Genomic DNA, 17,032 nt, shown 5'->3' on the forward strand with positions numbered 1-17,032 from the left:
AGACACTAAAAGCCCTGGGGAGCTGCAGGGTTTAGCAAGATGAGCACTTTGGAACTAAACCAGTGCTGTTCACCAGCTAGCAGATGGTGATAGACTTGAGCTACTACCATTGGAATCTGCTCATGTTCCAGCTGAACTAAATTCACGTCCTTGATTGACTCTAATCGAAAATGATTTATGTGGAAAAAAATCATTTTCCTTATTGTTAAGAGAACATACAGTACAAATATTGTCACATAGCTTTGCTTTTCCCTAGTAAAATTGTAAATGGAATTAATACTTACCAAGACACGTCCGTCCAGAAGCATCTAAAGTCATCCCATTGGGGCACTGGCAAACAAATGATCCCAAGGTATTGACACACTGTCCGTTTGTACATACTCCTGGGAATACCTCGCATTCATTTACATCTATTTCCAAACAAAATGTGAATAGAAGTAATCACTAGCATGCTAAACACCAGCAAATTGGGATGATATGAACACTCTAATGGTTTAGGATAAAATGCAAAATCACAGCGGTTTACATGGGACAAATAAATTGTGAACATTCGGGATTTCCTATCAAATCATACAGGRGAAATCAATTAAAACGGATGATTAGACATATTAAGTATCACTATTTGCCATTCTAAACAGATTGAAATCCAATTCAGAAGTTAGATATAAATAGGAGCACTGAAAAGTAATTTCACTCTGAGCAAGATTTTTAAAGTACTTGGGCAAAGAAAAACCGAGAGGTGTACGTAATGAAATTACTCATTAGTCCCATGAAATCAGATTATGCTGTTTTAAATGTTTTTGAAAATATTATGAGACATACCCCTGCCTTTCTGGGCACTACCATCACACCTTTGAAATCTAGCCCCAAAGTTTGCAGTTTGTCAGCAACTAGCAGCTTTATAGATTAAAATACCTTAGCCTACATAGACTTTAACTTCATTAAGAAGAAGATTATCATTCCATATTTAAGTGGTAATTTTGGCCCTTTTAGGTATGAAAACAGGAAAGGATTATCTGATTATTTATATTAGTTTGACCTGAACATAAATAAAGTTAGTAATATAAAGACAGGGTCCTCCCCACAYGTTCCTTGACATCCTTTTACAACTACCTTTAGGCAAAGCCCTAAAAACCCCTTTAGGCATTGAATTAAGATGCAAGATGAAGCATAAAAGACAGAAGAAAATAATAAGCAGAAATARGAGGAAATGACTCTGGTAACCAAAACTGAACACTCATTTTTAGGGAGTGCTCAAGCAGCTGGCAGCGTAAATTCACTAAGTTTCTAAGCAAAACCCCTAGTGTGATCAGACTCTGTTACCCTCAAACTTCATGGAAGAGGGCGGACAACAAAAACAGGGTGGAAATCATTGGCCTCTGCACTTAAAACAGATGGTAAAGCCCCATACTGCCTGGAAGGCAGGAAGCCTATGGACTCTYTGAAACAGTTCACTGCCTGGGAACAATATTCCATCTGACAACTCCAGGGTTCACCCGTAAACTAGAGGAGTGCTGCCAATTTAGTTTGCTTATTGCCTTGCACAAGGTCCATTACTCATTTTACATGGGCTGTGTATGGGAGAACTGAGTATCACCTTTTGGGAACTAAACTTACTCCCTTCTYCTCTTTCTCACTTGCCAGTAAATTTCCTAGAGCTCTTCCCCTGTCTTGAAAAATGCTTACATTGGTTGAAACCCAAATACTGTTTCAGTACACTAAGAGAGCAGGGGAAACTACTTTGCAAAACCGAGGGCTATCCACGTCCCATTGAAACAAGAAATATTAAAGCATGTAATAGATGTACTCCGCAGGGCTGGTAAAGGAAATGCTGAAAACAGTTATGTCTACATCTTGGAAGGATAAATTTTCCATCCCAGCAGCGCTGAAAATGTTCTAAGACTTTCCTTGTGAATAGAGATAGGTGGGGCCACTTTACTTCTTTTTTTTCTTTTTCTTCTCTTTCTTTCACTTACACACTCCAGAAAGTGTTGCTGAGGTCAGATAAGTTATGTACAGTGGGTCTGCAGCACAGACGTGCCAAGGTATTCAGTCATCATTTGGAAAGCAAAGAATATGTGTGAGGGTGTTCCTCTTTTTTTTTATTTTTTTTTCCTTTTCCCTCTTTATTTTATTTTTTTGTTAAGGAGAAAAACAATGTTTCTTTATGGAAGCTACATATGGGAGTAATTTTTAAAAAATACTTTAACTGCAGTGTCATGTCAGATGTTGTCAGTCAGGATGACCCACAGCAGTTTGAGACTCTCYGAGCTTCTGCATATTATGAAAATATGCAGTACTTTGCCAGGGGTTCAAATCAATTCAAATGAAGATGAAATAGGGTGGGGAACCTGCAGTTCTCACAGAATAATATATAGCCATCTCATACTGAGCAAAAAGCTACACATTTTTTAAGTGTTCAGCATTTTCTCTATCAAAGCTTAGCTGTGCCCTGATGCCCCTTTTTAATAAAGCAACTAAAACTATGCTTTGGAACATGTCTGATTTAATGTAATGTTACATGGATGAAAGCCAGTGTTAAGAAAAGCCTTCATGCRATATATATTCCTTAAACATTCTTCTTATAAGGCATACTAATGGCCTGTCATATCATTGTATCAATAATACCATGTTTTATTACATATATAAGATGCTTATTTTGCCCAAACAGCTCATTCAGTATCTCAAAAGACAGAACCATCTCCTTATACACGTAGACACTATTTGCAAGTGTGTACTTTGAGATAAACTGTGAGTAAGTAGGAATGTTAAACAAACTGAAACCAAATTCATCACTGACATAACTCTAATGAAGTCAATGGAACTACAAGAGGTAAGAATTTGGCATAGCGTCCCTCAATGCTAAATTAGCCATTTAAATCAATACACTGACAAGTTTTTTTCATTCAAGTTCTGATTTATGCTAAAGCAACAATAAATACCTTCACATAATGTTCCTCTTATTCTTGAATATCCCCTTTGGCATATTGGGTCTGTAAAACAAATAAAAGTGACCTTTAGAAGACTACAGTGCAAAGTTTGCCATTAACTTATCATGCAAAAAGTAATCATGTGAAATACTATTTAGGGTTTATTTCTATGTGTAGTAGGAGTGCTTAGACAATCTCTCAGTATTTTATCAAATAATATTTCTGAGACAAGATGAGGCAACCATGGAAACTACGTGAAGTGTCAGTCATCACCTTTTGCTTTCATTGTGTCTTACCTAACTGAAAAGTAATTATATAATAATTCCTACTTCATTTAAATCAATCCATTCATTAATCATAGTATGTTACAGTCACATTTACCATTGACAGAAGACGATGAATTCTGCTAATATGTGAAGGATGAATTTAATTAAACAGGAAGTTAGCAGCTTTCAGCCTATAGAAATAACAACCTACAAAGATTTTCTGGGTACATCTGCTCGAGCCTGGGTTTCCAGGTCATCCCACAGTTCAATCTGGTTGTCAAGTAAACAGGCAAAGACCTCAACCCTTTTCTCGATCAACCATAGGATTCTCTAGGTCATCAGCTAATCTACAGAGTATAATAACAAGGGCTACTCCCTCTCCTCCCTCCATTACCACACCAAGATCCATTCGCTGCAAACATTTTCTTGAGAGCTCTGGGGAACGTGCATCTACTGCTACATCATTAGGAATGCTAGAACACTAATTATGAGAAAACATGCTAAAGTAATGYTGCAAGTTATAGGCTGTAGGTGTGGTTGCTTCCCTTCAAATTTAATCTTGTAAAATATTTACTACAAAAGTCAGCGTTAGAACGTCCTGTAGCTATATGCTACTATCAAATATTAAGATAGCTTCTTCCAAGACCGAATAAGGAAAGAGTATATGATAATATAACAAGAAAAATGATTTGATCTCGTGGGGTAAAATGACTAKGACAATACTGTAGGTCAGCCTAAAAACAGGAAAACAGGTATCCTCAGGTTACTGAGGATATATACCCATTGTGACACAGTGCCACACTCACCATGATAAAGAAAAGCTACACGAGAATACAGCACAACTCTCAAGACTTTCCAAACTTTAAGGACTATATGAGAATAAAGCCATTCTTACTATCTTCTTTTATATGGTATAGGTGCCTAGATAACCCTTACCCTCTTATATCCACTGAAGGACTACATCAGGGATTAGACAATTTTATCCAGCTGTCCTTTTAATAAGATTATTCCTTTCACCTGAATGTTAGATTGTTCCCATTTGTTCACAGTGTCAGATTGTTCGCATATTCAAGTAAAATGTGAGGGAAAGATGATAGCATGTCTATTCCTGGTAATGTCCCAGTTGTGAGGTACAGGAGTTTTAAGGGAATAACCGAACAGTGTTACCTCGTTCACATGGTGTACATGGGCTGCCCCAAGCAGCACCCAGTGAGGAACAGCACTGGGACTTCAGAGTTGCTCCGTTGATGTTTATTTCACATCTTCCATTCACTCTGTTCTGCCAACAGGTGCCCTTGACAGTTTCTGTCAGGAAAATAAAAGTCAGGATACTGTCATGCAAACTGCTTAACATAACACATTAATACATTTACCAATACACCTGAATTGAACCGTGACAAAAATCATTCTTTCGATGTAATGTGCCATATCAGATTTGAATTCATTTTAAAGGGTCTTTATTTGTCCTTCTTTATCAGCTACAGCATGAAATCCACCCCAACCACACACCAGATCTTAAGGAGCACATGGTCACCTTGCTTGCAGGAGGATCTAGCAGGCAACCATAGTGCCAAAGAACTGGCCTGAGTATCTCTGTAGTTGTTACAAAAACCCTTTCATCTCCCTTTCAACTATGACATGGAAGCACAGTGTGTTCTCAAATGCTTGGACTCGCATTTCACGTACCCACGGTAATGATGAAAACAAACACTAACATTGTTTCTGTAACATTTTCCACTAAACTTATCTACTCAAGTTATTTTTAAATATTTTCTGAACTTGGTGTACAATATTCACATGTCACTGGACATTTTCAACCAGTAAATAAAAAATTCAGAGGATAAATACCTATGCAGATGGTTCCTGTTGGATCCAATGTGCTTTCAGGAGCGCATTCACAAACGAAAGAGCCGGCTGTGTTTTTGCACACCCCATTAACACAGGGGCTAGATTTACACTCATCAATATCTACAAGGGAGACACACTGCCATTAGTGCCAGGAAGCATTAACAAACATACAAAAGACCCTTTCCACCTYAGATTAAAAACTGAAAAGAATCTCTCTTCAGGACAGGTTTCCCTCATACCCCRTTGTTCATTTATGRATCTTCTCACAATAGACAAGTGACCTACATGACTTAAGACATGCTAGTATGTTAGACCATTAAACCACTGAACTCAACTGAGCATCTCATTTTCTGTGATATCCTGCTTCGTGGTGATGAACTGTGATGTTTAAGTACTTTAATACAAATCTTGTATGTGGCTCAGAGAATCTCAAAGGAGGACCCATGAGGCTCTTTGCTCTTCATGTAAGAAAACAGGTTAGTTAGATCTGCTTCTTACTCTTGGAAGAGGGCACACTCATGAGAGAAAGTCCAAAAAAAGAGGGCTAGTACAGGCCAAATTTGACTTACTAGGTTGTCTAACGTTGGCATATTTTGGCCTTGTCACTCCACTTCCACTTCTCCCTATTTCTCTATGTTTTTCTGTTCTGCATATTATATTCTTCTCAAGGCTTAAAATAATTCTGGCACAACCTGTGAYTGGTCCCACTGAATACAACTAGGTTGGAATGGAAGGTTATCAATTACCTTCACATGTTTTTTGTTCAGGAGAGTATACAAATCCTTTGGGACAGGTGCAGCTGAAGCTTCCAGGGGTATTTCTGCATTGTCCATTGTCACAAAGCAGCATGTTCAGTGCACATTCATCAATGTCTGTAAGGAAAATTAAGAATTTTTAAAGAAAGAAAATATTCCTGGACTGGAAGTCATGACAATGAGTCTGATCCCAGCAGCCACAGCTCATTAGATTTTCCGTACGTGATAAAAGAAAGGAGACAAAGGGGAGGGAGAAAGAATACACACACCTGCCTTGTACTGTTTTTCAAAGATGCTAAAAAGATTTCTAGATTTTTTTGGTAGATGATAGGTATGGATGCATTTCAAATGGAAATAAACACTCCATAAAAACTACAGTAACACTAAAAAATGTAAAAAAAAAAAACTCAAACCCTACTTATCACATCTTCCTTTTTGTAAAAAGCACTAAAATACTTACAATAATAAGAAAATTTATGGATTCATACAACCCAGAGAAAACATTTTTATTTTGTTAAAAAGAAATCTTCCTCAAATAGTTTTATTGAGCTTTTTTTTTCTTTTTTTCTTTTTTTAACTAGGCCATTTTATTCTTATAACAGCTAGTACTTGCTTCCTACGCATACTCAGAACATGTGACAACAGAAGCATTGTTTAAAGTTGGGAATCATCCTTTCATCTCACCTATAGTGAAGAACAGATTTGTGCAGCCTCCGACTGCCTGCACACCAGGCCTTACATAGCCAAAAGAAATAAGAACAGAATTGGTTTGGAAAGGTTTGCTGGTCATCCTGGTGTTTACATCACTGTTGCTCCCAGCTCTGCTCCGTCCTAGACAACAATCTGTCTTAGATAATCTGCTTTGCCTTATGGATAACAAGGCTTATGTGAATCTACACGTGCTGTAAAGGTGTAAAATTTGAACGAAAATGCTAGTGTAGATAGTGCTAGTGTTCTCTCATTAGAGAGAAGTTGCAAGGCGGTGGCAGTGGGCCATGAATGGCAGGTGAGGATCAAGATAAACTCAGAGAGCAGACAGGAACAATTGACTAAGTCAGAGAGGCCTCAAAGTGTTGAGAGAAGTTGGGAAGACTGAGACGGTCAGAGCAGCAGCTGGGAACAGCAAAAGTGCTAGGAAAAGCAGGGAGATTTGCAGAATAAAACAAACCGTGTGGGAAGCTTCAGAGGAGTTCAGAAAAATTGAGAGAGGGCCAGGTGAAACATTACGGAGGAATGGGAAACAGCTGTGATGGAGCATGGATGTGGGCTKCAACAGGGTGGGCTGGGGAGCAGCTGGAAAAGTCACAGATGGACAGGGAGAAGAGAAGGGATGCCATAAGTTTGGGGTAGTCACTGAAAYGGGACATGAATAATCAAAGATAGAAAAGTAAACGGGAAAAAGGAATAAACCATAGCATGACTTTTACCAAACGTATATCAAGTCAGATTATTTGGGTATTTTTTTTTTTAAATACAAAAAATGGTATGTTAGAGTAAAATTACACCATAACTTAAGGTATTTAGGTTTCAGTAGAGAATACAGATTCCAAATAAAATGATTATGTAAGCTGGGGATAACAGTAAGGAATTTAATAACTTTAAGGAAGATCCAGACCTGGCTAAAGCACAGACTATGATGGGGTATATTAAAAAGAAGAGTCATCATGATGGATAGTGGATATTAGCAATGTCTTTCAAAGATCATTTTTGGGACTAGTCCTAYAACATGCTCATTACAAAGCAGAAACAAGAAATGAATGAGATCAAAAGCTGTGGACACTACTACATGGGAAGTTATAGCAAATACAGAGAAGGACTGGATGCAAGAAGATGATTTTAATCTTGACAATGGGAGAAAGAAAAACAGCATAAAATAGGACAAAATACAATAGGACAAAACAGAACAGGTTATAAACCAGGAACTCATCAGTTGAAGGCAAGAGAGGAGAGCTCTGAATGTAACTCCCAGTCAGAGGCTGATGCTGATTCATAAGTATAACATGTATTTAAGAAAATATTAATGTAATCCAGAACATTCTGAAGGATAATCTTAGGAGAGATGGTAAAGTACAGGTATCACAGTGAAAGGCATTCACAGGACCTCGTTAGACCATTGTATACTGGTCAAACAGCAACTATCCAGTTTGTTTGTTTGGGAGAAGCTGCTTCTGTGAAAAGACTGAAAATGTGGATTTGTTTAGCTAAGCCACCAAGTGTGAGAAAAGACAAGATGATTCTTTGCGACTATTTTGGGAATAAATATCACAGTGTAAATAAAAGGCAACACTAGCTGTAAATTGATCACAGGTAAGTTTTAACTGGAAATTAGAAGACATTTCTAATCAGTTGTACAAAATGGCCTCCAAAGATGCACCAATGCAGGGGTGCAAGAAAGGAAACTAATGGGCTTTCATTAGGGAGCTTTTGATGAGATTGTGTAATGGAACAAGAGAATCACCAGAGTTAAAATTTACAATCCACAGGCATCTGCTGGGTTTTCTTTTTACATCCCAGGAGAGACAGAAGTGCTAGTGATTTTGATTCTCTTTGTCCCATTCGACAGAGCTTCTGTCTTCCTAAGATGACCATTCAGTGATGAACAACTTGGCTTCAGATTTTTTTCACTTGTACAGCCCGGGAAGTCAGCCCTAGCTAGAGAGGGCAGGCAGGCAGAGTCTGCTGGTGCTTCTACTGATACTACATTTCCCTGTGTCTGGCCAGTACACTTCAAAGCAGTTAAACCAATAGCCAAGCCTGAAAAGTTGGGAGGGAATTTTCCCCAAAGTCAGATTTGGCAGAAGCCATGGAAGCCTTTTTTAGCATGTGGGATGCTTATCTTCCTAGGATCAGTTGGAAGCTCTGCTTAAATAYTCTGCTATTGGAGGGGCTTAGCACACTGATGATATTGGATCTCTCCTGTGGTGCATTTTAATTGCAGTATCAAGTTTCTTCTGATGCTGAAAAATGTTAGTGTTGTTAGAGCACATGGTTCAATGAACTTATCTCAACTAGATTTTTATTGTTTGGTTGCCAATGACACAGACTCTGATGACAACAGTCCCTCACTGTCCTATGGTGGAAGATTCTACGAGCATTTGAAAGCACAGAAATCAAACTCCAAGAACTTAGTAAAAACATATAGATCCATCAGAAGAGTAGTTAGCCAGTCTGATGAAGCAAAAATATGATGAAACTTGTAGAAGATAAAGGAGGATAAATGCAAGCATCATACTTCAAAAGTGAAAATGGGACATTTCATACCAATGCAGTTTTTCCCAGTTGAATCCACTTCATATCCCGGGTCACAGCTACATTTGTATGTTCCATGCAGATTCTCGCATCTTCCATTTGGACAGAGATCAGTATCCAGCAAGCACTCATTAATATCTATAAAAAGATTTAAAAAAAAAAAAAAAAAAAAAAAAAGGAAAAAATCAGTTATGTGAGTTCCCGAGTTCCATCTTTCAGAATAACCAATTCTTTAAGCTAGAAAAATATATATTTTCAAATATTAGTAACAATGGCTGTTCCACTTTTGTAATTCTATATTTCTTATTGGGGAACTTTAACCTAAACATTCACGTTCAATAACAAAAAGCATCCCTGTCTGACTGCCTTAGGACCATCTCCAATGCACAAACATTTAACGCACGTGCAGATACAAACTGGGATGTCAAAAGGAGATCTTACATTTACAGCTACTAATATACCCCATTTTCCCTGATTAAGAACATTTCCAGGTGGCATCTCCTCCCCCAGAGGGAGGGCCTTTCTTTCTGAATGATGTTCCCTCTCTACCAGCAACAAGCCCACTAGTGAGCACTGGCTGACTGTAGGATTACAATTTGACAGCACTAGGACTACGAAGCTCTTACTGTAATAATTTGCTGCTTCTCTGTATTTATTACCCACACTCTGTTGGCCTGGCTTTTATAACATGCAAAGAACGTCCACGCTCAATGTAGTGTTATTCTTCAGAACGACTTCTTTCAATGGGGAAATGTGCAAATACAGCTTTTTCTTAATTACATAGGTAATGACAATGTTCACAAACTTGTGAATATGTACACAACATGTTCACAAACAAGTGAACATGTACAGTTGCTTGCTGTTACTGCTTACAACAGCACTCCCATACATTCAATGGCACAAAACAGAGAGCACACTGATGAAATGGCATTCTCCATTCATTTCACCCTAAACTCATTTCTGTGTTGCAAACAGATACCTGGACAACCCTCCTCCGGCTCTTTAACACCACCACCCCCTCATACTGAAGTCATCTAAGGTATCAAGGAAATTGAAGGTCACACTTTTAGCCAGAATTTCTATAGGTGCAGTTACATTAGATGATCTTACCATTTCCACCTGCAGTCATGCCAGTTCCACTGCTGCAAAGAGCTTGATATTCAGCTGGAAAAATATTAAAATAATTGCTGTATTTTTTTAAGCTCATTGAATTCAACATCTTTTACAAAATGCAAATTATTCATTCCATAGAAATAACACGCCTTCCAACAATTTCAAAGTTGAACTACATGCATACCCTCACTATCCTTGAAACATCTTAGCAAAATCAGGGATGTACATCTGCTGATGAATATAGCCGAGTGAAAGCTTCATATGGTGAACCCATGTATTTAGGAATGGACACAAATTTCACTGATGCTCATGCACAAGTGAACTGCAAGATCTTCACAGCTAGATTTTCTAGAACTCATGTCCAAGTCTTTCTCAAAGTGCACGCTCAAAGTGACCAAGAAACAGAAAATGTTCTACAAATCTAGAACTGTGCATTTAATTCCACTTAGCAGGAGTGTCTGCAAGAATTCATACCAAACCAAGACTCCTTTATCCTTACAGATTATTCTTAAGAAAAAGATTCCTTTCAGGAAATTTTAAGGTTTCTGACACAATACGCCTCTCTAAGAAATCTTGTTTTCTTCCCTACTCAAAGCCCAAAGTAGTGCTGTGTTCCACCCTTTAGGAGATGGCAGTTTTTAACAGTGGAAGAGATGGGCAAAACAACACAGGAAAAATAGCTTCCACACGTGTAAATATTCTGCTAAATTAATTCAAATATAAAACAGAAGTTAATGATACTGAGTCTGAGATTTACAGAACATTTGAACTCTACTGTACAACAGGAGATGCCTGGTGATAGCAGCAGCAGTTGCTAAAAGGGTTCCTTCCTATTCTGGCAACATTTCTGTGACATATAGCTGATATAAATGACATGACACATGTCACACTATAAAAAGGTGGCTAGCAAGGCTCCTCTGAAGTGCTCCCATCAATCTGACTGGTCTAATTTGTTCCAGTCAGTTTTATCTCCCTAAAGTTTTTCATAATGCTGTCAGTTAAACTGAGATTTAAAAATATCTGAATTTGCTTACAAAACAGGTATTTAAAAAAAAAAAAATCACAAGGCGCTCCTGACCTACATATCAAATGGCTTGACTATACATCTCAATAAATTTGCTAAATGAAAAGAATCACTTGGCAAAGTTGGGCTTTCAAGGAGCGTCCTTGAGCCACCCCCAAGAAAGCAGGGTCTCTTACTCAGTGGCCTAATGAGAAGGACCCTGTCAGCAGGCTGCTCTTGTAAGCAGTGCTTTCTTAAAAGGAGCTCCTGCCCACACGAATTATTACAATTGATATCTTGCCAGAGAACAGTCCTGTTCTAGACAGCAATGCTTGGCGGGGATTTTGGTAAGAGACTCAAGTTTTCTTAGCAGTCTTAGCTGGGCTTCTATTTTCATGCTGACTATTTAAAGGCTAGTTACTGTATAAAAGATTTCAGACCACCTGAAAGATCTGAAATTCAAGCAGCAAACATCTGACTGACAGGCATACATAAGAAGCTCCCACGAATACCCTGAGGTTAAAAATATACTTTCAGTAACAAACCTACCAAAACAGAAATGACTGTGTGAAAATCTAGTTTGATGCATGTTATGACTCTACAGTAAATCCTGGCATTTATTTATGCCTCTCACAAACTGTCTCCTGTACTCTTCCAGCTGCAAAATAGTACACTTCTCTAAATACGTAAAATGCTTTATGATAATGCAACCCTCTGGATTTAAAATGCATTGTTAACATAAAACTACAATTTACCATTCTAAAAATCATTTGACACCATGCAACGCAGGCTCGAACACATACCTGAATTTTGTGCCGGGCAGGGCTGGCAGGGCTCTCCGAAGGCGTAGTCAGTGCTGGCGCAGCAGCACTCTGACTTTGTCACTGCCCCAGTTAACGGTCTCACACATTGGCCTCTCTTGTAGCCTCCGTAGCATGTGCTTCGCATGTGTGTGTCTGAGGAAAGAAATCCCTCTTAATCCTATCGTAACCAACTATGGTGCCATAAATTATAGCTTCTATTAAATCTAGCTCGGGAGTTATAAACACTGCAAAAATGCTGTCAAAACAAAACTCTGCTTACCATTTCCTGTGCTTCTCACCTACCTATATCATCACTCGTTTCAGGATGAGAAATTCTTCTTCTATAGGGTCTTAGAGTTCAGACACACAAACTACTTATTTAATGACTTAACATGCATTAGCAAACTACAGAAAACATCATTGTGGCCTTTAAGCCACAGCAAACACAACGCTTAATGCATTAGCTTAACTGTCTTTTATTGACCCTGTAATGCATTTTAAATTCCTACTTATTTTGCGACAAAGCACATAAATGGCTACCATAGCTCTGCTGTCTATGGCAACTGTCAACTGCAATAAATCACACACATCTGGGCCCAAAATTTTGTGGGGAAAAAGGAAAATTTTCTAGCCCCTGAACATTAATGACAGTTTCCTTAATGACACATCATTAAGATGGCTTATTAAAAATGACTTATGAACTAAACATTTGGAGGCAAACACTGAGATACGAGAAAATTTTTACTTTCCAGTATTTTTTTCCCTAGAGGCATCTCAAAATACTCCAGAATGAAGGCTCGCACTCCCTGTGGCTGCCATGACTGCATGGATGTACCTTCACACATTTTTTTTTTTTTTTTTTATGACTGCTACTCTGTATCACAGCAAACGGAGCTTCCAGGGAGAAGGGCAAACAGTACCTCAACCTTCAAGTAGCAAATGGCTGTGGGAATAAGGGGCTGTAAGTCTGTCATCTCACAGAGATATTAATCTCTCATAACTCAACAGGTTGCTGCATCCCAGAGCCAAAGCTGGGTGTATCTCAAAAGTTCTGGAAAATCTCAACAGAGTTTGTTTTATTCTCAGTTATAATATTAGCTTGAATTTAACATTATTTTCTTTCCCCTTCTTCAACTTGTTAATTGTCTCTGAAGGATCATGGTTGAAATCACTCCTGGTGAAACACCCTGGATTAAGCCCTTTAAAGGCCCACTAGAGCTTCTGTTTTAAACTTATACCTGATAAAAGAAAGAATGGGAGAGGGGGAAAAAAAAAAACGAACGTTGACGCAAAGTTAAGACAAGGTGGGGAGAGGAATGGCTGACCTCTGATCCTTCTTCAATAAAAACAAAGGAAACGTCAGTGATGTTATTCCAGCACATGAGATTTAAAACACACATCTTTTCAGGAATAGGGTTGTTATATATTACTTTTTAAAAATTGCCTCATAATGACCATGCAACATATCAGAAATACCTCAAACTTCTTCTAGCTATGCACAGGTGGAAAAATCAACGCATACCATATTTAAAAGACATTTAAAAGACTAAATACATTTTTAGGCTTAATGACAAATCAAGAAATTCGAGTGGACAGAAAGGGGGCAGATTCTCACCTCCTCAAAAGCAATAAACAACACTAACCTCCAACAGAACTATGTTAGTTTCCCTAATCTGCTCATATGGCCCACATGTTTTTACCRCTTGAAGCACAAAGAGAAAGAAGGACGAAAGCACAAACCCAACTTTTGCAATAGATACCCTTCAAGCTACTAGTGTCCCCTAGTGCAGTAACCCTTTAAGCTAAGGCTCACCAATGAAACTCAGTCCAACTCAGTCAAGGCATCARTGCCCTGACGTTAGCCAGCTGCAATCTGCCACCCATTGAGCTTGTCTTACCGACACACACGCGTCCATCCAGCCCCACTGCCAGGCCAGGGAAACATTCACATCTGAAAGAGCCATCAGTGTTCACGCAGCGCCCGTTCATGCAGATCCCAGCCGTCTCGCACTCGTCGATGTCTGTGGGAGAACAGAATAAGTGTTACAAGAGAAGAAATGACACTGTGTTCAATGCTGAAACTGTGTTTGTGCAGCTTACTTCCAATGTATCCTATAAAAGGTACTTAATGAGAAATGGTTCGAATAAAGAATGTATTAAGAATAATATTAACTCAAACTGCAAGATGGGGAAAAACATACAGTTCCAGAGGAGAAAAAAAAAATTGCTCTCCTTGGATTTTTCTCATGCTCAAAGGGTTATATTTTCCTAGTTTGCTCCCAAGAGGTCCATCCTCCAAAATAAGGGTTATTTAGGCAAAAGCATAACTGAAGAAAGGAGGAAACTCTGCTTGCTTATACAAAGAAGTGGTGTGGCATTTAACGTGGCATTCCTTTCTGGGTTAACAGTTTGTGCTGTAAGAAATCAGCCCAGATGGCAAACAAAATATTTGATTCTCTTTATGAAGTGCCTCCCCAGGGTTACCAAGGAACCTTCCTTCCTCCTGCTGGGGGTTTGTTTTTGGACACAGGTCAGACCCTGCCTGTGTGTAGTGTCTCTCTGGTTATCTGCATGACAATTGGGTTTTCATATCGGTGCTCGTTACAGCCCTTTCTATTAACTTCTAATAGACAGACTGCACTCCAGCCTTGAAAGGAATTTGTTAATGATTTGAGCTCTGAGCAATTGCTGAGCACGAGATACCATCTTTGCCCAACAATAGTACAGGGAACAATAAGGCTCTTAGCAATGAAATACGAGAATAAAGCCCCACAGTATTAGACTACTAAGAGGGGATGTCAAATTAGTCAAATATTTTACAGCCTGTGTATCCTGTTAATGGTAAGAGTATTTTCTAGACAAGGAATGTGCCATTATTTTATAAGTAATTAACAAAAGGAGTGTTTAAAATATTGTTTGGAAGTATGCATAACCTTTATAAAATAATCACTTCATAACAACTCTCCATAATATATACAACAGACAGCATGTGTGACAATTTCCTTTTTTCTGACCTTAAAAGGGCAAATTGAGAGTGAAACACCTCTATKTTTTACTTAGTTTGTGTTGTTTGGCATAAAACATGGCTCATATGAGCCAAAATTCCTTTTTCAAGCTGCATTTTAAAATAGAAGGTATACTTTAGTACATGGGCTCAATTAATTTCAACGTTATCCTGCAATCTTTTGTTCCATTGCAGGCAAGTCTTAAATGCTTTTCCCAATTTAAATTTAATCCTTATTCACTGTGAGTAAAAACTAAGTTGGAATTTCAAATTCACTCACTGTTCAACAGTGGAGAGAAGTTCCTTGCTAGACAACATTGAACATCTTTGACAGAAAAATGTATTAAAAAAACAACTTGATGTTCCTTTTAAAAATTGCTTACAGAAACAAAGTTATATTTTTCCCTTTAATTGTAGTTACTTATGAATAAAGTATTTTCTAAGCTAGTAAAGGATGAAATATGTGAGTGGTTTCTTTCAATCTGATTTACAAATGTGYTGAAAATAGCCATTAATGTTGTATAGAAAGGTGAAGTGGGTCACTCAGAATCACACAGACCAACTGAAATCCTGGCTCCCGTGAAGAGAGGTAAAACTCCCTCTGATGTTAATGGGGCCAGGATGACATCCTGTAAATCAACTGCATACACAGGCACAAAGTCCAAATTTCGAAACCTGATGCGAATTTGTAGCCTTCTGTGGTGCAAGTTACCACTGTGACAACTTCCAACAAACAGCAGCTGGTTTTTGCCAGAATGCCTGATTCTCAACCTGCTTTTGGAAAATCATCCAGCAGACTCCTCCTCCATGTCCAATCCATCTTTGCCTCGTGCTGAGCTTGCTCAGCTGTGCCAGCTGGGTACACAAAATCCTCTAATTCTGACCAAGAAAAATTTACTCAGACTACAAAATAGCCACTCTCAGTGGCTTTTGCCACAGCTTTCCATTTGGGGAATTACTSTTTGGTCTAAAGATGCAATAAATAATGCATTAAACCTCCTCCTGTTTGATGAAAGTATTTTTGAAAAATCATCAGCACATCATCAGCTAAAGAAGCTAATAGTGAATAAATTTAATATGTCTTGTATTAGAGGGAATGCACACAAGACTATGGTGTAACATTCTTTTCTGGCATGTTATTTCATAAAGCCTGAGTGGAATTTTTACCAGGCAGCCAAGCATATGCCCTGTACTTAAATTCCAATTTTATGGAACTAAACATCAATTACAGTATCCCTAACTTTGGGTTAAAATTCCTGTTACCATTTCAAAATTCAGCTTACAGTGCATCAAATGAGATTTTTATAGGAGTAATAAGTTGCACACTGCAATTCTTATGTTCATTTGCCGATTCCCTAAAGAATTTGGGCAAAACCACATGTTCAATTCCATATCAAAATTGCTTAGGCAAGTAGCCAATTTGCTGCAGAATGTCCGTTTGCACACATACATTCCCAGTATGCATGACCATTAGCTGCATGTGCAAGAACCAGGGTATAGTCAAAATTTGTGGAAGATCCAACTGCATTGATACAACAAACAAATCACAAGTGTGCAGCATGAAAGATCAGTGGTTCAGATCCTACCTGCTCTGGAGGACAGGAATTATTTACTCCGTGCATTTGGCATATACAGAGAAGAGTCGGGAAGGATAAACATTACAATGCACAGGAAAAGACATTACTAAAGATGAATCTCTTCAACTTTTAGTGAATTATTAATGTGACAAGAGACATTTACCAGAGAGCTGTGCTCCTTCTAGCCACTACATTCCTGGGAATTATCTCGTGATTCTTTGGGGAAGTGGAAGAAACAAGACATAGAAGAAGCTGGGAGTAAGTATACTTTGGGTGTCAAGGTCTCTAAATCTGGTTTGATTTTGACCAAATAGCAATTTCACACATAATGAATGTTTGCATTCTCATTCATAGAGAACAAGGCTCACTATAAGTGTTGAAAAGTAGTGGGAGAAAGCCTTCATTTTACTATAAGATCTGTTCCAGCTTTCAGTAGGAATCAGTTGAGTTGCCTGCAATTCTGGATAATTTTCAAGTATTTTGC

The 17,032-nt window shown here is 38.3% G+C and overlaps 1 protein-coding gene across 1 annotated transcript in view; it reads right to left on the reverse strand.

The window, feature by feature from the left end:
* FBN1 (fibrillin 1) overlaps positions 1–17,032 on the reverse strand; it is a 137,191-nt gene that overhangs the window by 53,051 nt on the left and 67,108 nt on the right. Inside the window, exons 15-23 of the mRNA XM_026045677.1 lie at positions 13,866–13,988; positions 11,968–12,120; positions 10,159–10,212; positions 9,061–9,186; positions 5,791–5,916; positions 5,045–5,164; positions 4,364–4,501; positions 2,943–2,993; positions 285–410 (exon numbers count right to left, since the gene is read on the reverse strand). Of these exons, the coding sequence (XP_025901462.1) occupies positions 285–410; positions 2,943–2,993; positions 4,364–4,501; positions 5,045–5,164; positions 5,791–5,916; positions 9,061–9,186; positions 10,159–10,212; positions 11,968–12,120; positions 13,866–13,988 (1,017 nt within the window). The remainder of the gene's footprint in view (positions 1–284; positions 411–2,942; positions 2,994–4,363; positions 4,502–5,044; positions 5,165–5,790; positions 5,917–9,060; positions 9,187–10,158; positions 10,213–11,967; positions 12,121–13,865; positions 13,989–17,032) is intronic.

The sequence above is a fragment of the Nothoprocta perdicaria genome, unplaced genomic scaffold (genome assembly GCF_003342845.1).
Source record: "Nothoprocta perdicaria isolate Ctin4 unplaced genomic scaffold, notPer1 scaffold_41, whole genome shotgun sequence".
NCBI classification, from domain to species: domain Eukaryota; kingdom Metazoa; phylum Chordata; class Aves; order Tinamiformes; family Tinamidae; genus Nothoprocta; species Nothoprocta perdicaria.